This window comes from Lissotriton helveticus, chromosome 6, assembly GCF_964261635.1.
Source record: "Lissotriton helveticus chromosome 6, aLisHel1.1, whole genome shotgun sequence".
NCBI classification, from domain to species: domain Eukaryota; kingdom Metazoa; phylum Chordata; class Amphibia; order Caudata; family Salamandridae; genus Lissotriton; species Lissotriton helveticus.
This window is the reverse complement of record NC_136067.1, coordinates 1,684,065,727-1,684,090,623: the sequence shown is the minus strand read 5'-3', so window position 1 is coordinate 1,684,090,623 and position 24,897 is coordinate 1,684,065,727. Positions and strand designations below refer to the sequence as shown.

Genomic DNA, 24,897 nt, shown 5'->3' with positions numbered 1-24,897 from the left:
CTTTTATTAAACAGCATCAGGATAATGAAAGACTGGGGAATAAAACATAACATACTGACGTGTACCATGCAGTTTGCATGCAGCTTTTTGACCGCAGTTCACAGCTCATTGGGCTAGATTACGATTGTAATTTATGAACTGCACAGTAACAAAATAATCTCTCTGACAAAAGCAGTAACCCACTGAGCTATGCACATTAAATGCAGTTTTTTAAAGTGTGTGGTACATGCTCTTTGCAGCAGGCAAATTAACCGCTACCTTAGATAAGACAAACTGCCACTGGAAAAAACTCCCATCTCTCTCCAGCTGGTACATTAATCACCGAGTTATCTTGACACTTTTTTTGATGACTGAAAACTGCTGACTATACATGGAAACTTTACAGTGCTTTTAAAACTGTTGCCTGCTGATCCCCCTGGGAACATGTCATGGACCCATGACGGTCAGCAGACCACAATTTGGGAACAACTGATCTACAATACCAATTTACCTGTAGTGAAGTTACCTAAAATTAAAGTGATCTTCAGAGCTCCTACAACCAGCTAACCGTGTCCCTGGGATATGGCTATCTGGGGCCACATCAGACACACACCACCCACTTACAGTTGAGCGTAGACTGATCCAAAGATTATTGAGGCATGTGAAAAGTATTATCCTGCAGGATAACTTCCTGTTCGTGTTTGTTGACGGAATCAAATTTCTACAGCCATGTCGTGACGTTAATTGATTAACGGGTTCCAATGTTGTTTTCGATTTGCTTTTGGCTGGGGATTTTAATATGTCAGTTTGTATATCAAATAATAAGTAAGTTTGTTGACTGTGCACAGGCGTTAACACTTAATTTTAGTCTATCGTAACGTGCCACAGAGGTCTCACCTTGTCATCCTTGAGGTGTTGAAATCAAATCATCACCACTGCGTCCCTTCCAATTAAGGGGCGACCCTCTGGGCGCAGCTGTAGATAAGTGATCGCAGGCGCGATATTTTCAATATGATATAGATAATCCAATCTTAATGTTCAATCACACGACATCATTCGATCTCAGTTGTGAATAAAGTATTTATTCCATCTTCTTTAAGTTTAAATTATTATGTTGTACTTCACATACAATTTCAATCCATTATTTCAAATTTCGCAAAGTCCCAATGCATTTCGTGCCATATGGCACTTCATCAGGGTAATCTGTAATTTAATATGCATGATGGGGACCCACTTTCAGATAATCAATATCATAAACAAGCTCGAACATTCCATCTAAACAATAAAGAAAGCCTCTCTCCTATATAGTATCCTGTGTGTTATATATTTACACTTCCTATTCATAAACAACTTTGTGATAGTGCATCATATACAACACGTGAACAGCCAGTGGGCTGTAAGTTCGTGGGTAAGAATATGATAAATTAGTGACTCATAAAGTAAAAAAATGAATAAATATAAGGAGTATTCTGCAAATACGGTTTATACGATTGTGCTCTCGAGTTAATGGCCAGTGATAATCTTCAGGAATACAATAATAGTGGTGTCCAGACGAGTGCAAAATATATGTGACGCATAGTTTAAAGCTAAAGCGATGATGACAGGGTCAACTCAGTTACCGCGTGGATGCAGTTCTGCCGGGTATTTGAACACAGAACATCGATATAAACTCACTCTTACCAGTTAAGCCGCGAGGCTGTTGCGTAGAGTGCAAAATGCTATCTGAAACGCCGTAGCGCAATGCTTTCGTTCCGCCATTATAAAGCGTGTTGTTGTCCGGTTTTAGAAATAAATGATGGCATACTGAACGTTATGTAAACATTCTAAAAGGTGGCGGCCATCTTGGAGTGTGAAATGTATTGATGTACAAAGCAAATATACTAGAGGTACTTCATGTTAAACTGAATCAGTAAATATATAAACCTGTGAATGATACTAACGGTTCTGACCAACTAACATAAACTAAAACTATACAAATAAAAGTAAGTGGCATATATCAAATATAGAGGAATAATAAACCACTGTCACTATCTTATGTTGTCAGTCATTGTTCATAGTGAGATGAACATGTTGATCTCAATCGGAAACTACTTCAAAAAGAAAATGAATGGATATTTAGATTGGATGCCCTAAAGCCCCATGGGCTGAATGACCGCACGGAATTCTCGTGTTATCTGTGATGTTTAATAACACTATGAACAATGACTGACAACATAAGATAGTGACAGTGGTTTATTATTCCCCTATATTTGATATATGCCACTTACTTTTATTTGTATAGTTTTAGTTTATGTTAATTGGTCAGAACCGTTAGTATCATTCACAGGTTTATATATTTACTGATTCAGTTTAACATGAAGTACCTCTAGTATTTTCGCTTTGTACATCAGTACATTTCACACTCCAAGATGGCCGCCACCTTTTAGAATGTTTACATAACGTTCAGTAGGCCATCATTTATTTCTAAAACCGGACAACAACACGCTTTATAATGGCGGAACGAAAGCATTGCGCTACGGCGTTTCAGATAGCATTTTGCACTCTACGCGACAGCCTCGCGGCTTAACTGGTAAGAGTGAGTTCATATCGATGTTCTGTGTTCAAAGACCCGGCAGAACTGCATCCACGCGGTAACTGAGTTGACCCTGTCATCATCGCTTTAGTTTTAAACTATGCGTCACATATATTTTGCACTCGTCTGGACACCACTATTATTGTGTTCCTGACGATTATCACTGGCCATTAACTCGAGAGCACAATCGTATAAACCGTATTTGCAGAATACTCCTTATATTTATTCATTTTTTTACTTTATGCGTCACTAATTTATCATATTCTTACCCACGAACTTACAGCCCACTGGCTGTTCACGTGTTGTATATGATGCACTATCACAATGTTGTTTATGAATAGGAAGTGTAAATATATAACACACAGGATACTATATAGGAGAGAGGCTTTCTTTATTGTTTAGATGGAATGTTCGAGCTTGTTTATGATATTGATTATCTGAAAGTGGGTCCTCATCATGTATATTAAATTACAGATTCCCCTGATGAAGTGCCATATGGCACGAAATGCATTGGGACTTTGCGAAATTTGAAATAATGGATTGAAATTGTATGTGAAGTACAACATAACAATTTAAACTTAAAGAAGATGGAATAAATACTTTATTCACAACTGAGATCGAATGATGTCGTGTGATTGAACATTAAGATTGGATTATCTATATCATATTGAAAATATCGCGCCTGCGATCACTTATCTACAGCTGCGCCCAGAGGGTCGCCCCTTAATTGGAAGGGACGCAGTGGTGATAATATGTCAGTTTGCCCACTTTCTAACCTTAATATATGTGGGGTGGTCAATTGCTTTGGAGACGGAGATCTCCATTTTCATCATAATCAATACGGGGAGTCTCTAAATAATCTCCTAGCATCATATGACATGGACATTTTGGTCAATGAGAAAAATGATCAGGGTGAGATAATCCCCACTTTTACAGGTCGGGGGGCAAACACTGTGATTGATTTTATTTGTACTTCCTCTAGCCTTGTTCCCTGGATTTCGCTCCCTAAAGTCGTTGATATTTTTCTCAGCGACCATAACTGTTTAACTATTGAGGCCTTTCTCTGGAAAGAGAATAGTTCATCTAGTACAGGGCTTATTGATAATATCGAACCTCCTAGGTCTAATGGGACAAGACTTAGATGGAAAGGGGATAAAGCAGAAATGACGTCTGATCTTATTATAAATAGCTGCTTATCTGAAATCACTGAGATCCTTGAGGATGTTGACGTCACTGCCGAAATTATTCGGCATTTTATTCGAATTAACTTAGTCATTGATTGCAAGCTTACTATCTCAGTTAAGCGCAAGGCAGACCTCCTAAGGGGGTGGTTTGATCAAGCATGCACTTCTGCGCTAAAAGAGCTAAAAAGGGCATTGGTAGCCAAACCTAGAGATAAGAGCTTGGTTTTTAAACTTAGAGCTAGCTATAGGGTCACATTAAATAGAAGGAAACTGGAACTTCAGCAGGAGGCCTGGGATAACTTGGCCCTGGCACCGAAACCAATAATTGTACCTTGTTTTGGGCCACAGTGAATAGTCTGTTTCTTAAAGATGAGAAGGTCCCCGAATTAACATCGAAGGTTAACAGAGAAACATGGGTCTCTAATTTTTCTACTATTTTTGATACGGACAAAGCTATGGGTCATGAAGAGGAGTGTTGGCCCATCGTCCCTTTGGACATTACTGTCACTGAAGTTTTAGATAGCATTAGGGCAAGCAAAGGGGGGAAGGCACAGGGCCCAGACGGGGTGCCTATTGATATTTATAAATTAGTTCCAGAACTATGGGGCCCTATTTTAGCTAAATATTTTAACGCAGCAGTTTGTAATGGGGTGCCTCCTACATGGGAAGAATCGATCATCAACCCTATTTATAAAAAAGGAGACCAGGGTGATGTGAAGAACTACCGCCCGATCTCCCTGCTAAATTCATCGGTAAAAGTTATGCGTAGGGTGCTTCTGGTTAGGCTGGAGGAATGGGTTGAGGCCAATGGCATTCTAGCAGAATGTCAGTTTGGATTTAGAAAGGGGCGGGGGGCGATCGAACAGTGTCTAAACCTTGAACTGTTGATCGGAACGTATACGCAGGCCAAGCCGGGCACTATCTATCTCTGCTTTGCAGATTTGAGTAGTGCTTTCGATTTGGTGGGCCAAGCTGATTGAAATGGGGGCACCGGAGGGTATCGTCTATTTTTAGCCCGTCTTTACACCAAATTACGTACTTGTGTACGATACGGTACCAATGGTGAGTGTACAACCAAGTTTAGGATTGGGTGGGGTATCAGACAAGGGTGTGTTCTTGCCCCCTTGCTCTTTACCCTTTTTATTAATGAAGTGGATTCCGTCCTAAAAACCATTGCAGCAGATGCCCCTAAAGTTAATGATGCCAGCGTCCCGGTATTACTTTATGCGGATGACGCTGTTTTATTGTCCCGCACCCCAATAGGCCTCCAACGCCTGATAGATGGGATTTCACAGTTTATAAAAGGGAGAAAGCTTGTGATTAACAAATCTAAGACCTATATCATGGAATGTGGGCAGGGGCGTAATAGGAAGTCATCCTCTTATTTTATTGATGGAGATAAGGTCCACAAAACTGGAAACTTTTCATACCTGGGTATCACATTTTCTAACAATAATAGCTGGACTAGCGAGCATAAAAATGTGAGGGCTAAGATGGTGAAGAGTGCTTACGGAGTGTTTACATTGGCCACAAAATTAGGGGATAGGCGCGTTAGAGACATGCTTAAAATATTTCAGTCTAGATGTCTCTCTACCGCTTTGTATGGTGCCGGGGTATGGGGCTTCGCCCCTGCCGGGAGCCTACAAGTGGAGGAGAACGTCTTTTTAAAAAGACTCTTGTGTCTACCTAATTCTGCCTCTAATGAACCAGTACATAGAGAACTCGGCATTCAACATCTTATCGATTTGATTCTCCTTAGACGCCTTCTGTTATGGCGATCTATCTGGATAAAAGAAGAAACATCTCTATGTAGAGCCATCATCAATGACTGCCTCTCTATGGATAATCATTCTAAGATCCCATGGATTAAATACAATTTAGATAGTTTCCAGGCGATCTATGGCCTCGATAATTAATTAGATAACTGCGGGGCCTCTTATTTATCTAAATCCGAAATGAAGAAGTCCTTCTTGAACCTTCTTTCTGAGAGGCGGCTTAGTAATAGTGGCAACCTATCCACTTGTGTGTCATATAATGGTTTGAATGAATTTGTGGGCTACCAACCATATCTCACCCAAGTGACTAGAACATCACACCGGTTTGTATTAACAAGATTAAGGATCGGGATTGTCCACAAACAGGTGGCTTTCCCTTCCCAGAACAGGCACCCGGTTGGACCATGTCCGTGTGACAATACTTCAGCATAAAGCACTATGCACTTTCTTCTGTTGTGATCAAATGTATAGGTATTTGTGAATTGTTTATTTAAAACCTATTTTTGTGAAGTTTGGAGTGAGGACTGTAAATGACTCCATGAAACTGCTTTTTAACCTGCATCATCCTGATGTTTGTTTTTTTACGGCTACCTTCCTCCATAAAGCAATCAATGTAAGGAAAAGTATGAGCTTTTAATTATTTATTAACCCCTTGCCTGTATTTCTTTTGTTCTGTTTTTAACTCTGGATATTGTCTTAAATGTTTTTTAATGTGCTTTTATGGACATTGTTCTTTGTTCCGAATAAAGCCTAATGAAATGAACAGAGTAAGTTGGATCCTAATTGCAACTACTGCACTCTGATAATTGAATTGTTTTGTTAATCTGTTTGTTAGTTATCAATATCTGCCACCCCTTTTAAAGTTAGCTATGGTTTTTCAGTCTTCTAGTAAGTCTGGAGGAACTGGGACTTGGTGTATCCTTCAAGGCAAGCTACTCGCATAATGTTGTGCTATTAGTTCCCCATTTTCTCCAGACTTAACTAGTATCCTTCTCTTTACCTCTGTGTGCAAACCAAAACAACAGCTCTGAAGTGTAGGGAGATGTTGGGTCCTATCAAGCATTGGTAAAGCCATTAGTGCTCACCTTTGTGACCTATTGGCTTTAGCAATGGGTTTTAGCCATACTGTACAGCATCCAGTATACTGTACAGCATCCCTTATGCTGTGCAGTATGACTAAAGAAAACAAAATAAATAAAGGCACTATGGCAGTCGCATCATTTTGAAGGCATCCACATCTACAAAGTATTTCTATTTTATTTTTGAAACGCAGGTGGAGGTGACCAACACGGGCGTAGTTGACTTTTACTTGCTGGAGTACACTTCCAACCCATAAAAGGCAATTTGCAGTGATTTGGCACCACCACTTGGTCTTGCTGGCACAGAAGAATCGGTCCTTAGCTCACTAAGCTTAGCAACATTGAATAAATTGTGTCTCAGAAATATCAATTAGGTATGCCTCTATTGAGAAAAATGTACTTTATGATTTTGAAAGTAGCACAGGGCATGTTTTTAATTTAAATATGTTTTGCATGTTCATGTTTGAGGCTGTCGTGTTTTAATGTTTATCTCATTAAACAGCCAAAAATATTTTACTTTTGTGCAGGTATAATCTAGAACATGGGCCTCAAAGACATTTGGAAGAACTATAAAGTTTTGATTGTTATGGGAACTGGACTCGGACTTGTGCATTGGGGCTGGTATAACATCAAATCGAATCCACTTTTCCACCCCAAAACGGAGAATGTCATAACAGAGCCTGCTATTGTGACTTATGTAATGCAAGGCAAAGAACAAACGAAAGGAAAATAGAACAGTATCGAACTTTATATCGGGTAAGTAACTTTTTTATTGAGCCAAAATAATGGTGTACTGTAATAAACCAAAATAAGGGTGTAATGTGCAATAAACCAACATGAAAATTGCTGAAATCAATATAGAAAGGAATGTCTTACTAAGTAAAGAAAAGTAACTGAAGAAGAATGCAATTTACCTTAAGGTGTAGCATGTACAGACACTCCAGCCACGGATGTAACACTGCCGCTTTGTCAAAATCTGCTGCTAAGGCTGCTGCTATAAAGTAATCATTGCATTTGCAATTTAACTTAGTTTTAAACTCTTATAAAACTGCGACTTGATGTTCATGAAGTTGTATTCCTAGCGCACTGCTCATTATTGTATTTACCGCGCTACTGTGCACTGATTGGTCTGGGGGGAACCAATCTGCGCCGTACCGGGAGGAACCTGTTAGAGCTCTCCGGACACATAATGGTGGCTGTGGGGCAGATGCGCTGGCCAGCGATGTAACGCTGCCAGTTTGTCAAAATCTGCTTCTAAGGCTGCTGCCATAAAGTAATCATTGCATTTGCAATTTAACTTCGTTTTTAACACTTTTAAAGCCGCGCTTTGATGTTTTTGAAATTGTATTCCTAGGGCATCGCACCTGATTGCATTTGCCGTGCTTCTGTGCACTGATTTGTCCAGGAGGGAACCAATCAGTGCCATACCGGGAGGAGCCTGTTAGAGCACCCTGGACACTTAATGGTGGCAGTGGTGCAGATGTGCAGCGGAAGCACGCAGAGGGCGCGCCAAAGTCAAACCCGTCTGTGCCCACCCAAATATGTACCTACTCTTCTGAGGGACATATATACTTCCACTCGGGAAGTTATAAATAAGATCCCTCCCTTCTGCCGATGCTACATAATTTAGGACTACTAAACAACATTTCAGTCTCAGACCTGATTAAACCTATTAAATCCATCCTCATGCCACCAGTCAGAAACCCTAAACCTAACCATTTAAGGTTAATATCAATCAACTCACAATTCCTTTTCTCAACAATTACTTATCTCAACACTAGATTCATGGTCAAACACTAGCTCGAAATACATTTACTCGACGCTGAATCCCCCAATAGTCTACTTTTGACCTAGACATGGTTAACTGTTGACTTCTCCCCAAACATCTTGACTGCTCTCCCAGAATGATACTACATACCCCAAGGTAAACAACCTGACGATGAAAAAGGTGGAGGTGCAGCAGCAATAATAAAGAAACCTTAGTTTCACTAGAATTGTATCACTTAGTGTCCCTGCTATTGACAGCCTTCTGATCAAACTTGATTCATCAACCTCCCCTTGACCTGTTCTCTTATGTACAGAACCCCAGGATACATGCAATAATTCCCACAACTTCTCAGTCAATCTCCCCCATAGTTATCAACCATGGCAAAATCCTGTTAATCGATGACCCCAAAAACTGTGCCAATTAGCAAACCGGAGGGCAACTACACACAGACTTAATTGACCTTCTCAGCAACCTTAATTTTGAACAGCATGTATTTTTACGCACCCATATCAAAGGCCACTCACTCAACCAGGTCTGGTCCACCAATCTAGCCCTTTCTAACCACATGGTTTCCCCTTGTACATGGCCCGACCACCATCTCATCAAAATTTCACTAACTGGCCTACATCACCCTAAAACCTGCCCAAGTCCTGAAATCTTTTCCAGAAACTGCTCCCGAGTGGATCTTAACTCCTTCTGCAACTCACTGGTAAATGTAAATTGATACTTGTATAGCGCACTACTCACCCGCAAGGGTCTCAAGGCGCTTGTACGAATACCGCTGTGTAACCCATCCTGGCTTTCCCTGTGAGGTGTCCACTCCTGGGCACCCCCAAGGTGGAGGCCAGGCATCCTTAGCGTTGTGGGGGCCGTTGTGGAGATTAAGCAAGCTATTGCCCAGAGTTGCAGAGTGGGACTCCATGATTGGAATAGGCACCGAGGCGAGAATGATCAGGTCCGTGGCATTTTGAGCCCAAGACCCGCCGAGGCGGGGAATTGAACCCTGGTCCCGGGCTAGACCTCTGCATCAGGGTCTGCCGCTCTAACCATTGAGCCACACTTCTCCACTGGTCAGCAACCTCCCTAACCAAATCAAATGCATAGATAGGCACAAGGAAGCAGTTACCAAATGGCTAACCGTATCCAGTTACACACATGCACCCCTCCATGAAGCTAAACAGTCTAGACACCACAATGTGTCTAAATGGCTTCCTGAATAGTGTAAATAGACTAAACCTGATCTTCGACATGCTGAACGTAAATTGCGAAACAACTATTCGCCTGGAAAAAAAAGTCTATACATATCTCCTTAAAGAATATAAGAAACTCATTATGCCTTTTTCTCCAACAAAATACTTAACTGTGTGAATAAATCAAAGGCGGTTTTCGGCATTGTCTCAGAATTGTCCAAAGCAGACCGAGTAACTGTGCCTGTATTACCTACACAGAATCTATGCAATGCCCTTAACTCTTTTTTTCATTGATAAAATCAAATTGATTAAAGGCAGTAGACCCTGCATCATATCTCCCAAATGTAACACTTCCAGAAGACAGAAACCCCACTCCCCTCTGACTTCCCAGCTATCAGGTAAGATGGCTTTTCGGATTTGTTGACTAAAGTTAATTTGGGATCTCCTTACGATACTTGCCCCCTAAAGTATTAAAAACACTGTTCTCTGCCTTCCCAGACCCAACTATGTCCCTCCTTAACTCATCTATCAGCCAAGGCACCTTCCCTAGCCCCTTTAAAGCAATCCTTATAGTACCGCTTAAAAAAAATGAAGCTTAGACCCACTTTACCTAATAAACTACTGTCCTATATCCTTGCTTCCTTACCTAGTGAAAATACTAGAGGCCCATATCGCCCGTCACCTCTACTCCTCCCTAGAGGAAACCAATTTCTTCAACCACCATCAAGCAGACTTTCTGCCAGCCCACTCCACTGAATATGTCATCCTCTCTGTGGTGGTGAACTTGAGAGACGAAGTTGATCGGAGCATCACCCAGGTGCCTGTCCTCCTCGACCTATCAGCAGCTTTCCATATGGTCGACCATGACCTCCTGGTGGACCGTGTCGAGGCAGTGGGGCTGCAGTGTACAGCTTTCAATTGGATTGACTCCTACCTGAGAGACCACTCTTCTTGTTCAACCAGTGCATCCTTCCTCTAGTACAGTGGTTCCCAAAGTTTTGGCTCCTGAGGTCCCGCATTGAGTCAGCACTGGATGCTGGGGACCCCCTAGCAATCTGTATTATTTAAATTTCAAACAGTAATCCGAAAAAAATAAACACAGGTGTGAACACAAAACAAATAGTCGAATTACTAAGGATTTTAGTATTTTATATTGAAAGAATCTGCAAAAAACTAAAAACTTTATTGGGAAGGTTGGTGCTGCATCTCCATGACTAACTTTTAAATGGTTGGTTTTATTTCACACTACGAGGCTCCTGCTCATGCCAGGGCCAGTCTGGAAACCCAAAGCAGCCCTGGCAAATGTTTTCAGACCAGTCCCCACAAGGTGCACACCAAGTGCAGTGAGTGAGTCGAACCACTATAAAGGGGACTTTGGGAGGCTCCGCCCCCCTCCCCCCAAGACAATTTAGGAAACAATAGTGCATTCTACAACACATTTATCATTATATATTGAATTGTACTAGCTTTAAAAGAATGGTAAATGATGATTTTACTATGCACCAGGATACGATAATCTTTGTTCGGGTTCTTCAATGATTCCCTTTTTATCACACTCCACCAGCGCCTCTCGTCTCTTCATAGTCCCTCTGTCACATGTATTTCATTTGTTTTATAGCATCTCTCATACCATTGTAGGATGTCAGAGCACTTTACAACACACACACATATAGGGCAGATTTACAAGACCCTTGCGCAACCGGTGCGTCACAAAAAGTGACGCTCCGGCGGCGCATTTTAGTGCCCCATATTTATAAGAACAGGAAAAGCCACCCTGCGTGACTTTTCCTGTTCTTATAAGTATGGCCCCTTTGCACACAGGACATTGCCTGAAAGGTGCGTTTCATGGGTTTTGCTGTGAGTGTTCCCAAGCAACACCCATGAAAACAGACACATTTCCAGATTTACGAGAAATAATGAATCTGGAAATGCGTCCAAATGCTACACCTCCCCAAGGGAAGCGTAGGGAGGTGCAACAAGAATAAATGTATTCATTTCTCCTCGTTGTTTAGGAAGATGAAATCTTCTCTAGTGATTGTATTTGTGCAGAAAGGGAATCCTACCTGAACATAAACAATCTCCCCACAACGCAGGCATCCTTGCACCATGGTACAAGGGTGCCAGTGCCGGCGCATGGCAGCAGTTTGTGCACCAGCGCAAGGGGAGCACTGAGATGCAATATACTATGGTAAATATGTTGCATCCCTGTGCTTTGAAAGTGACTAAGTGCAGCACAGCCAAATGGCTTGCAGCATTCACTGAGTCACTTTCCTTGTAAATTTGCCCCATAGAGACAATGAATCATACATGTAATTACATAAGGCAAAGGTGACTACTAGTTGTAGGATTCACATCATTCATACTGGTAGGCATAACACAGTGTTTAGCACTGACTTTAACAATGAAACTTTATTTCCATTCAAATAAACCTTTTTAGCAGCATCAGGATAATGAAAGACTGGGAAGAAACTTAAGTTACTATCTTGTACCATGCAGTTTGCAAACATCTTTTTGATGCCAGTTCATACGTCTCTGTGCTAGATCACAATTGTCACTTATAAACTGCACAGAAACTAAAGACTCTCTGTGACAAAAGCAGTAACCCATTGACCTATGCAGATCAAACACAGTTAATAAAAAATGCAGGCACACTTTCTTTGCAAGAGGCATATTAACTCTCTGTGCTACATTAAATAAGTCAAGCTGCCACTGGACAAAACTCATCTCTCTCCAGCAGGAACATTAATCACTGGTGTTATCTTGGTCTTGACACTTTTATTGTTGCTCGAAAACTTCTAATTATACTTGGAACATTTGCAGTGCTTTCAAAACTGCTGCCTGAGGACCCCCTGGGAATGTGTCACGGACCCCTAGGGGTCCGCGGACCACAGTTTGGGAAACACTGCTCTAGTACACTCCTTAAAACTAATGAAGGTCAGAATCTACAGCTACGTAGATGACATGCAGTTAGTCTTCACTAGAAACAACTCGTTAATACAATTTTACGTGTTCCATGCGTACCTCACTCCTCTCAAAATCAATTAGTTTTTCTGATCCCACACAGCCTGTCCGCGGTGCAAAATGGAAAATGCTGCGTTTGTGCACATCATCTGGGAATGTCCACTGCTACACGGGTTTTGGCGGGAGGTCCTGACCAGACTAAAGGAGCTGACAGACAGGGAGCTGCAGCTGACTCCAGGTGTTTGCCTGTTACACTGGATTCCCCACACTGCCCGAAACAAGGTCACCTGTAAATTCTTAGATTTAAGACTAGTCCTAGCTAAAAGGGAGATTACTAGTCATTGGAAAGCGGTCACTACCCCTAATACAGCGCGATGGCTGCAGAAATTTATAAAGTGGGCGGATTGTGAGGGGATTTTCTGACTACATATGGCCCGGAGGACCAACAATGATAAATTACTGGAAACTGCGAGGGCCTGGGTAGCGATGGTGGACCTTCTTAAGAGACCGGCTGATGACGACGACTGACCTTCTGCGGGCGGGGACTCACCCTCCAGCTCTGGAACATTGCCTCTGGTACGTGGGTGGGATGGATGTTGGGTGAGGCGATTGATGTGAGAGCATCCTCCTGGACAGAACCCTGATTACTGACATAACGATTTCAATAGTGTGGTAGGAATGCATATTGGGTGACACGAGAGATACAAGGGAGAGCAACATGTCTGAGGGGAGGGGGAGGAAGGGACGGAGGGGGGTACCAGGGAAGGGGGGGAGTTGTTGTTGTTAGTGGCCTTCATAGGGGAGGGGAGGAGTTCGAATATGAACAACCGTAGGGCAGCGTTGCCCTGACCTCCGGGATAGACTCAGAGGTTGTAACGGATTTGATTAATGTACTTTGTGGACAATAATGCTGAAGAAGCCAGGGATGAAGTCCTGGACGGAGTAATCCGGGCTGTGAGTGTCATACTATATCCTTAAAATGACACAATGCTGTATACTTGCAAGTAATATGCACAAGAAATATGGAAGGTCACACAGATGGTAAAGGAAAACTGAATAAAGTTTGTTTAAAAAAAAAACCAACTCGTCTGAATCAAAGGAAACCTTTCGAAGCACTATGCTGTTCATCGTGATTGGATGAATAGCAATCATCTAAAGCTAAACTCAGAAAAAATGAGGATCTCTCTATGAAGCCCCAGCTGGGAGCATTCACTTCTTCCTGCTACTCAGAAGAATGAGCTACATTCAAAAATTCATTTGTGCTGAGCTCCTTGTCCAAGTAGTCATGGCTCTGGTCATTATAGGGTTGACTACGCTAACTCTCTCTATCTAGGTCTCCCTAAGGGCCTCCATCACAGACTCTAACTTGCCAAGAACCACGCAGCCAGATTAATCTTCCATTAACACAGATACTGCTGCATCATTTTCAAATCCCTTTACAGAAGGAACATGGCATGTATAGCATCCCATATTAAAAAATGCATCCCCAAACGAAACCTCGGATTCATCCACATGAACCTCCTCACCATCCCCAAATTTAACATGCAGAAAATGGGTGACTCCTGATTCTTAGTATTGGCCTCCTGCATCTAGAACCCCCCTACAACTTGCGATAAAAAGCTCTCCCAGCTACATGAGTTTCAGGCAATGGCTAAAAACATGGCTTTTTAAACAAGCATATGACTAGGCCCCGATTAGCAGCGTGCAGTACTTCAGTTACCTAAGCGCCAAGAAACCTTTAAGGTGTATGCACGCTCTAAACATGCTAGTAAAGTGACATAACATGCATGTAGTCATTCAACTTTTCCCTTGCAGTTTGCCACTCCCCAAGAAAACAAAGGGAACTGTTATGTGCCTTTATGTATATCATGACTGTAGTGTATTATACTCCGAATTAGTGGGGAAATATTGTTTATTTTTATCAATTTCAGTGTTGCTCCAATATGAATTTACCATGAAAAAACAAAGACAAGAGGCCTTTGGCAAAACAGGAACAGTTGGTTTAATGAAACACTACAGCCGGGAGCAGTTCTATAGTCAGGTTCTGAGGACTGTCTCAAAGTGCAATCATTTTGAGCATCTTCATATACATTTCTTGGAGCATCATAAAACAATTAATAGATCCGGTTTTGGGAGAGGAATGTATGCCTAGTCATAGAGCCATAAATCATTCCCCTCCCCCAATGACCAAGGCAGGCGGGTCTCGACTATGCGTGGACACAATGAGGGCCAGTCGGTAAAGTGTCTAGATGTCCGGAATGCTGAGCACATGATCACTACATTTGCTGTGTGTTTTGCATTCTGATTGGCTAAGTGTTCCTAATTTCATGTGGCACCTGACTTTATTGTGTTTTGGTAATGCCCTCCCCCACCGGCCATGTGTGTTTTATTGGGCTCACTCTTACCCGACCTTTGTGGTGTCACTGCCTATCTGTGGGACTAATTTGGGTTTTTCCTGTTCGCGCTTTTGTCCTGCTGGCTACGTGCCACACCGCCTGTGGTCTGTCAATCAGTAGCCGTAGGTTGATGGAGAGGTCCTATCGGGAGATTTTGACAACAGGGATTCGGTTTCGTTTATTTACATAGAATTATCATTGCTTACATCGACAGTAACATTCCCCCCCTAGTTGAATTTTCAAGTACATCATTTACCCGATACTACATGACAGTCCTATTGTTAGGGGCTTGTCGTTTCATTTTTAGGGCTCGGGGCGGAGCTCCGAGATCCTAATGTAAAAGAAAAAAAAGAAAAAAGTTTCTTTAGGGCTCGGGAAAGACAGATTCCTTAGTGCGCGTGTTTTTTTTGTATTATCTGAATGTTGATTGGTCCTCGCGTTGATGTATTTTTAGTAGTCGTGATGCGATTGGGCAGATGTAATTGTCGGGCGCCATTTTGGGCATTTTCTCAGCGGTTACGTGCTCGGCAGTGCATTAATCTTAATTAGGAGCTGTCAGGGTGGCCGTGTAATGCATTCCAGATGGTGTGCGCGCGTTCACCATAGAGCAGTGCGTTTGTCGGGCGCGCGTCCTCCTCACGTGCACACAGGCTTCAGATTTAATAAGTGCGAAGAGAGATTCACTTTCTGCCCTGAAATGCAGAATTGACACTATCTCGGGTCAAGGCGACTTCTAACGCCAAGTAAATACGTAATCCGATCACCCCGCTACAATAGAGCGGAAATCACCATCATGCTCGTCGAGGAAATCTACAGTATGTAGAGGCGGGAACCTAACAGAGAGTACATCTCCCTGCCACTACCGAGCGAGACGGAGCGGCAATCACGGGCAGAAGAGGTGGGGGAGGGGATCGGAGCACATGGGGAGGGAAAGATGGGAATTTAACCGCACTGGAGGTCGGGCAGAAAATCTGAAAACATCCATCAACACGCGGTGCAGAAAGGTAACCCGCGGTGGCATTAAAAAACAACACGCATTTTGCTTCATATCTGGTTTTTCAGATTACCCGTATCTCGCAGATTTGAGCTGTGGTAAACAGGACATCATATGGAAGGTAGAATAAATTCTGATGCAGGGTTACAAGGTGATATTACTTATCTTCCCAACTGTAGCCAGAAACGATCTGTGTAGTTTCTGTTGTCATCTTTTGCTTTAGTGATGTAAGCCAAGTACAAGTCAGTGCAATCACCAAGCAAGCCTAGTCAATCCAAGCTGAACTGTGTGAATGCTATTTCTTCTGTTTATCTTGAATGCTCGTGGGGCAGACTCTAGGCAGTTACCCACGTGGCCACACAGTCATTGCTGGCACACACTTAGGAGCCTCTGCACTGTTACCTTCAAGAAATCTAATTTGCTCGTAAAATGCCTAAGCTATATTGCCCTTTCTTCACTCTGCAGAAAAGCAGCTACCTTCCTAATTAGTACCTTCCAAGATTTAAATATGCAGTCATGGGGAACCGATACTTTGCTACCCAGACACATAACTTACTACAAGCCTCCTCTAGGCAAGTAACTTCGTACAACTATCCACAGCCTGGACCCTAAAATCTATTGCACTACTATTCCCTAAGGATAAGTACACCGCAAGGTCACAACAGGAAGTAAAGCAAAATAGAGGGCACCTGAATGTTCTAACATAAGCATTGTGGGGCATCAATGTTCCATTTGTTGGCAGGCTGCAGACCACCGCCAGCCTACGTCAGAGAGTTTGTGAGGCAATTTGGGAGAGATTAGGCACTGTATGGAACAAGTTCTCAGGTGAGTAGAGTAGTGAGGTGAGTAGTGAGTGCAGAGTAGTGAGTAGAGTAGTGAGTAGAGTAGTGAGTAGAGTAGTGAGTAGAGTAGTGAGGTGAGTAGTGAGGTGAGTAGAGTAGTGAGTAAAGTAGTGAGTGCAGAGTAGTGAGTAGTGAGTGCAGAGTAGTGAGTAGTGAGTGCAGAGTAGTGAGTAGTGAGTGCAGAGTAGTGAGTAGTGAGTAGAGTAGTAGGTAGAGTAGTAGGTAGAGTAGTGAGTAGAGTAGTGAGTGGAGTAGTGAGTAGAGTAGTGAGTAGAGTAGTGAGTAGAGTAGTGAGTGGAGAGTAGTAAGTAGAGTAGTGAGGTGAGTAGTGAGTAGAGTAGTGAGTAGTGAGTGGAGTAGTGAGTAGAATAGTGAGTTGAGTAGTGAATAGAGTAGTGAGTAGTGAATAGAGTAGTGAGTAGTAAGTGTAGAGTAGTGAGTAGAGTAGTGAGGTGAGTAGAGTAGTGAGTAAAGTAGTGAGTGCAGAGTAGTGAGTAGAGTAGTGAGTAGAGTAGTGAGTAGAGTAGTGAGTAGAAAGTAGTGAGTAGAGTAGTGAGTAGAGTAGTGAGTAGAGTAGTGAGTAGAGTAGTGAGTAGTGAGTGCAGAGTAGTGAGTAGAGTAGTGAGTAGTGAGTAGAGTAGTGAGTAGAGTAGTGAGTGCAGAGTAGTGAGTGCAGAGTAGTGAGTAGTGAGTAGAGTAGTGAGTAGAGTAGTGAGTGCAGAGTAGAGTAGTGAGTAGTGAGTAGAGTAGTGAGTAGAGTAGTGAGTGCAGAGTAGTGAGTAGAGTAGTGAGTAGTGAGTGCACAGTAGTGAGTAGAGTAGTGAGTAGTGAGTGCACAGTAGTGAGTAGAGTAGTGAGTAGAGTAGTGAGTGCAGAGTAGTGAGTAGAGTAGTGAGTAGAGTATAGTAGTGAGTAGGACATCACAGGCAGCAGCTGTGCAAGCTTCTTACATTCACAAGGAGACCACAGGCAGCTGAGGTGCAATCTTCTCCCACTCACAAGAACGACATCACAGGCAGCAGCAGTGCAACTTTCTTACACTCACAGGGGGACCACAGGCAGCAGAGGTGCAAGCTTCTCACACTCACAATAAGGACATCACAGGCAGTACCGGTGCAATATTCTCACACTCACAAGGAGATCACTGGCAGTACACACCACATGAACACACTCCATAACACATAGCAACAATACATTTGCATTTACAATGCCATTAGCTCAAACTCAAATAAATCCGAGCCCGATTGCATTTCTAATGCTTGTTACCTATTGCTACTTCCCTAGTTACTTGCATGCTACCCAATTTGAGGACTGCATTTTTACAGCAGGAAATCCCTACTTGTAGGAAACCACACAAGAACAGTACAAACATGAGAATAGGCAGCAATGACTTGTACAGTCTTGTCACCCACCGGGTAGCCAGGAAAAACAACCGTTGGACTAGTCCTGCTTAGGGGCACCTCCCTCCTTACGCATGCCTGGTATTATTTTGCAACACGATGCACCGATCTCGGCACTCATCCCTCCATTGTGGTCATCAAGTCCAACACATACCAACGTTGCAGCACCCTTAAGCGGATAGCTCTTAGTTCTTCCTAAATTGCATTGAGGCCGAGCTCAGTACTGTTCATCTTTTCCCATCTAGTTATTTGCCACCAGTGGGCATTCACTTTCAACTGTACAGTGCAGGAGGGCATGGACCCTCCCGCATTGACTTGTGTGTCCGAAAACAGTATGAATTCTTCCGGAATGTCCTTGACATGAGCCCAGCCAAAAATATCAGCATTCCTTTTTTCTCAAGCCGATGCAACAGAGTTGTTTTCTTCTGTAGCAGATGTAGGTACAAATCTGACTGATTTTTCTCGAAGAATAACCAGGTTAAAGGTGTGTAAAGTGACCAGAGAGCACATGCCCGCAACCCGGGGACGAGCTGTGTGAAGGCAGATTGACTGCATTGCCAGTAGGTATCCATCAGTGTAGAGGTGCCCCATTGCATGCCTGGTACGTGCATTATTGCACTACAGTTCTCATTTGTGCCAAGTGAAATCATTCCTTTAACTCTGAAACACAAGGAATACAGTGTACGTTTCTGTACAATTAGGAGGTTTGCCTTCCCTTCTATCCACGTGTACCTATCTATCTCAGTGTCCCATATTTCCTGGCATGGGTTATCTATGCTGGTGTTTAAACCTCCCGAACGAGACTTATTTCCCTTCGTATCATCAAGGTGGATGGCCCTACTCTGGAACTCTATGTCTGGCATCCATATGTTTGTAAAGAAGACTGCAGCAGACACGCTAATGTCCACCCTGGGACAACAGACTGAAGCAGAGCAGACGTGTTTGTGCACTGGTGTTGTGTCTTTGCTACCTCCAAGAAACTTTTTTCTGGAAATTCTCGGGCCCAAACAGTATCCTTCCCTATAGTGCCCAACCTGCGCATCCTATCTAGCTCTGTTTGAATCTCGCTAGGATCTGTGAAAAGGTACAGTGCTGTGGCATTGGTCTGGTTACGGGTGACATTCACTACTATTCTATGAGGTTCTACTGTGTTGGGTTGTATCTTGGCCCTAATCCTATGTTGGTACAGGTGGTAGAAGGCATTTTGCTTTATCATGGGCTACCTCTTGGGACAAGTAAAGCCTGTCTACGCCTACTGCATGTGGTATCCGCAAACATAAGTAACATGACCTGGCTGAAGCCTGGGCTCCCACGGCAATCATGCACTGATACCGTGTGTTGTATAAGAGAGGTGACATGGGAGCAGTCCCTATGCAAGTGCTGTGCAAATGTCGGGGTTCACTCCATTTGACTAGGCAAATCTTTGGCAGCATTTAGCTGTGACCACACCAACAGTAAAAAGAGGGTATACATTTGTACAAAAATACATAACTTATGGAACATTACAGATTTGCGGGATCCAGGAAAGATCTCTGTAGTCCTCTGGTGGTTGGGGGATTTCTTCACTTAGAAAAGGTTTGAAAAGAGTTTGGTAAAAAAGTATGAGGTCTTGCACTTGCACACTTGGGTCTTTGTTAGGATTATGGAAATGTTTGCTGGAGAGATGGAGGCCGTCTGTAAAGGTGGTGCACTTTTGTGGCTAGATTGGAGACCTGTGAGATAAAAGCTGTTGTTTATTTTAGAAAACATTTGCATCTTTATGTATCATCGATCATTCCTGTGCTTTCTTTTTTAGGGGTGTGTTTTAACATTCTTGTGTCGTATTTTGGTGGGGCACCGCTTGGTGGCCCCCAATCAGGATTTCTGCTTTTTTGGAGAGAGTGGGTGTTTATTTATGGGTTGCCTTAATTCTTGCTTACGGGTCATCTGTTCTGTACCCTCACCATGGCCAGAAAGAATTACTTTTGTTAAGGGGTAGTTTTCAGCCTGTGGATGGTCTGGGTCTTTTACCTAACGTTTCCATGGGTTTTGCCAGATGTCTAATCAGACCCTCCAGGATTTCGCGATTTTTTTGCAAATCGCGAAATCCTGGAGGGTCTGAAATCGTCAGTTTTGTAAAAATTCCGCAATTTTTACAAAACAGCCCGCGAAATTTCGAAAGTTTGATCTTTTTTGATTTTTTTCACGAAGGACTGTGAAAACCGATATTTTCTAACTTAGAGGCAGACATTATGGGAAACAACAATGTCCATGCACAATGTCCAGAGAGAAGGGCTGCAGCAGATGCCCAGCGCGAGGGCTGCTGGGAGATGTAGTGCAAGTGTGAGGTGGCAAGTGGGAAGGTAATGGGAGGAGTACAGACCTGGGCTACAAGATCTGGGAAAGAGGACGTCTGTGGAAAAGAACAGAGTAAGGCAGCGCTTGGGTTGTGCTCTCACTACACCATCACATGCCGTTGTGTGTGGGGGGAAAGTTTAGCAAACACTCACCAAATACATGCCACGTGGGTCGGTTCTTGGCGGTCTGTAGGGACGTGAGGTGAGGCGGGAACTCAGGTCTTTAGAGTGTGAGTGGGTCTGAGTAGGTGGGAGGCAGAAGGAAGGTCTGCGAGGAGGCATGGTGTGCAGGGGGGAGACATGCGGCCAGGTGAGCAGGATGATTTATTTCAGGGGAGGATGATTACAGGTGTATGCGCTTAGAGGACACATATGGTGCTTTGTCACTGGGACCCTATGGTTCCACTCTGAGTTTTTGGACCGGACACTTGCATTATGGTAGACGCAAAGGAAATCAGTGTTAACGTAAAGCGTAAGCAGAGCGTGGTTGTAAAAAAAGAATGAAGGAAAAAGCACACTTACAATAATCTCAGTGACCCCCGTCACCCATTCCATTTATCATATGCGAGGCCCTGTTTACATCTAAAAGAAACTTGTTTTTATGGCTCTTGCATTAAACAAATAAAACATTTCACTGCATTTGTCAAAAATAGATTCTCACACATTCCCACATTAAAAATAAATTAAAGGAAAACAGTGCTTAAAACTATCACTGTGGGATTGATTTCAGGTCCTCACAGCAAGACTGCAGAACAGAGCTGGCTCTATCAGGGGCCCCTGAAAGGCTGGGGCCCGGGGCCAGAGCCCACATTGCCCATGCATTCAAACGACTCTGCACAGCACCCTCCAGACACCCAGAGCCCTCCAGACACCCAGAGCCCTCCAGACACCCAGAGCCCTCCAGACACCCAGAGCCCTCCAGACACCCAGAGCCCTCCAGACACCCAGAGCCCTCCAGACACCCAGAGCCCTCCAGACACCCAGAGCCCTCCAGACACCCAGAGCCCTCCAGACACCCAGAGCCCTCCAGACACCCAGAGCCCTCCAGACACCCAGAGCCCTCCAGACACCCAGAGCCCTCCAGACACCCAGAGCCCTCCAGACACCCAGAGCCCTCCAGACACCCAGAGCCCTCCAGACACCCAGAGCCCTCCAGACACCCAGAGCCCTCCAGACACCCAGAGCCCTCCAGACACCCAGAGCCCTCCAGACACCCAGAGCCCTCCAGACACCCAGAGCCCTCCAGACACCCAGAGCCCTCCAGACACCCAGAGCCCTCCAGACACCCCGAGCCCTCCAGACACCCCGAGCCCTCCAGACACCCCGAGCCCTCCAGACACCCCGAGCCCTCCAGACACCCCGAGCCCTCCAGACACCCCGAGCCCTCCAGACACCCCGAGCCCTCCAGACACCCCGAGCCCTCCAGACACCCCGAGCCCTCCAGACACCCCGAGCCCTCCAGACACCCCGAGCCCTCCAGACACCCCGAGCCCTCCAGACACCCCGAGCCCTCCAGACACCCCGAGCCCTCCAGACACCTCCAGATACACAGAGCCCTCAAGATACACAGAGCCCTCAAGATACACAGAGCCCTCAAGATACACAGAGCCCTCAAGATACACAGAGCCCTCAAGATACACAGAGCCCTCAAGATACACAGAGCCCTCAAGATACACAGAGCCCTCTGGACACACAAAGCCCGCCCCCAGATACAGAGCCCCCTCCGGAGTCACTGACGTTCACTACAAACTTTCCCAGTATTGGGTGAGGTGTTACTGAGGGGGGGGGGGGGGTATTGGGTAAGATATTACTGAGAGAAGTAAACGGTAAGGTGTTACTTAGGTGGTGGTGTTACTGAAATAGGTATTGGGTGTTATGTTACTGAGGGAGGTTTTGGGCAAGATGTTTCTGAGGGACGTATTTGGTAGATGTTACAGAAAAAGGTATTGGGTAACATGTTACTGAGATAGGTATTGGATAAGATATTACTGAGAATTCCTTACATTAGTTACTCCCATTACAACACTTCTCTTGCCTGCATCCATATGGAATCTTGATGAGCTAATAATTACGTCTCCACCTTCAAACCAGCTTTCGAAACATAAGAGAGGATCTGATCACCCATATAATGCAAGGTGATGTATTTAATCTTACACAACTGGAGGTCCATGAAACTCTGGACACAATTCATCAAATAGCAGATGGTTTCACTCCTCCCCTTTTTCTACCGTATCGGATTACTCATTTCCGAACAATGAGTAAGCAGGAGGTTACCTCACTATGGAGACTGTCTCACTTAGTTGGATCAGCAACTGCGATCCTGGACCCTAGGGTGCCAGAGGAAGAGGTTTCCTGCCGCTCAGATCCGGGAGGCAGGGGTACCCCGGCAGCGGTGCATCATGGGTGCTAGAACATCCCAGGGAGAAATACAGCTCCATCCCACGAGGTTAAGACTTCAGCTGTGCTTCCGTAGAGCTGTAGACACTTTAAACATGCCTATTGCAAAGTGGAATACTTCTAAAACAGTTTCCATTGATTTCAGGCTGAAAATGAATGATTATGAGTAAAATAAAGTGCTGCAAAAATGCCGCTACATATACATATTTGTACCGCTAAATTTCCATATTTGTGCCGCTAAATTTTGTTGTATGGCGTTTTAGGATCCAAGAGTGAATTTTCCCGATTCATGCCCTTATATAGGTATAATTCACATTACCCTAATATATGCATAGAAATCATTCCCTTATTAGGCATAGCCCATGCAGTCCAAATACAGGTATGGCTACTTCCACCCATACCAAAACGTCGCAACGATTTCTTGGAAAATCGGCTTAAGCAGTCAGGGACCTCCCCTTGCTTGAATATTGATTTGTCCAAGAACTCATGTACTTTACAAAGGACTACTATTTCCTTGGGGTTCTTTACTGACGTTATTATGCCCGATTTTAAGTCAAATTAGGCACCTTCAAGGTATAAATATGCCTTTGCTGAAGGAAGCCGACCCTTCAGCTGACGCACTGATCCTTGCTGAGAATCCAGCTCCAGTGTTTCCAAGCTCCCCTTGCGGGGTGTTGGGAAATCGAGTCCGAGACAGAGATACCAGACCTCCTTCATTCTAAACTAAGGTATGGAGCTGATTAGACCCTAAGAGAAATCTTGGATAGATTCTTGGCAAAAGAAAACTAAACCTAGGCTACACAATACTTACTTCTTCCCTCGTACTAGACTTAGGTTAGGTACATTGGGGTAGGCATATTTTAGAAGCACCAGTTGAGTACTTTTAGCCATTGTTATTTATGTATGTATTGTTATATGGCTTAGAAACCATACAATGCTTTTACAGTATTATTTTATAATATTGTTCTCGCTGTACGCATTCTACTTTGCAGCCTGCATTATGATTGTAGCAGTTAATTTCTTCTGTATGAGAAAGAAGGCTGTTCAATAAACCCTTCTTATTGAAAACGCCTGTCTCTCTATTTCTCTGCAACTCTGTAGAAACAAAGCATGCACGATTGACTGAGTGACATACTTATCTATTGTTTCCGCGACTCTAGAGCTATATTTCTTAATTTTGGGAAAAAAAGTTGTCATGTTTATGCAGTTGTCAGAAACTTATCCCTTCTTGTTTATTCAAGAAAGTTTATAATGACCTCTGAGCTAGCTGGCACTCACTATTAAGTCTAATATATTCGATAGAGACCTAGTCGACCTCATTCCTACGTCTAATCTGTAGGATATATTATTCCAATGCGCAGAGCCTATTGGGAATATAGGATCTACACTACAATTTGCCAATCCAGGCTGCAATATCCTGGGGGGTCTGTCTAATATCCTGCCTTCCCTAGTGAGGGAGTGCAGGGCATCCCTTTGGAGCTACACGTATGTAGATTGATGTGTAAAGAGGGGTGTGCCGTAATTGGGTGTTGTGGTCGATTGCAGCGTGCATACCCCTATTTTTCCTGGAACGGGACATGCAGTGGGACCCTCCCTGATGGTGCCACGTGTCTTGATTATGCCCTTTTTCTAGTGGGTTCTTTTATGGGCCAGCTTTGGGATTATTTTTGCTGGTATTGTGATGTATTCCTATAGGTTCTGAATCGATCCCCCTATTCCTGACCCTATTCTGGTTAACAAACCAACAAGTTAACTAGCAGTCAGCCCATGAGGCAGCAAACCCCCATGATGCAGATACCGTTATCTGATGAAGCCACACTACGGCACAGGAACGTGTTATCTGATTAGGTCATAACGCTTGCGATCTAATTAGACAAGCGATATTCCTCCAGCCCCTGATAAGGCATACGGAGTTCTCATAACAAATCAAACCTATGACAACCTGGGAAAAACCCCTGCGGCCATTGTTTTGATTTCACCAAGAACTTCAGCAAAAGAATGTGCTAACGACCTGGTCGTATGAC

The 24,897-nt window shown here is 43.8% G+C and overlaps 1 protein-coding gene across 1 annotated transcript in view; it reads left to right on the top strand.

Annotated features, from left to right (window-relative positions):
* The first annotated feature begins 7,130 nt into the window (after positions 1-7,130).
* LOC144763698 (uncharacterized) overlaps positions 7,131-24,897 on the top strand; it is a 65,714-nt gene continuing 47,947 nt past the window's right edge. Inside the window, exon 1 of the mRNA XM_078649540.1 lies at positions 7,131-7,345. Coding sequence (XP_078505666.1) covers positions 7,131-7,322 — 192 coding nt within the window. The 3' untranslated portion in view covers positions 7,323-7,345. The remainder of the gene's footprint in view (positions 7,346-24,897) is intronic.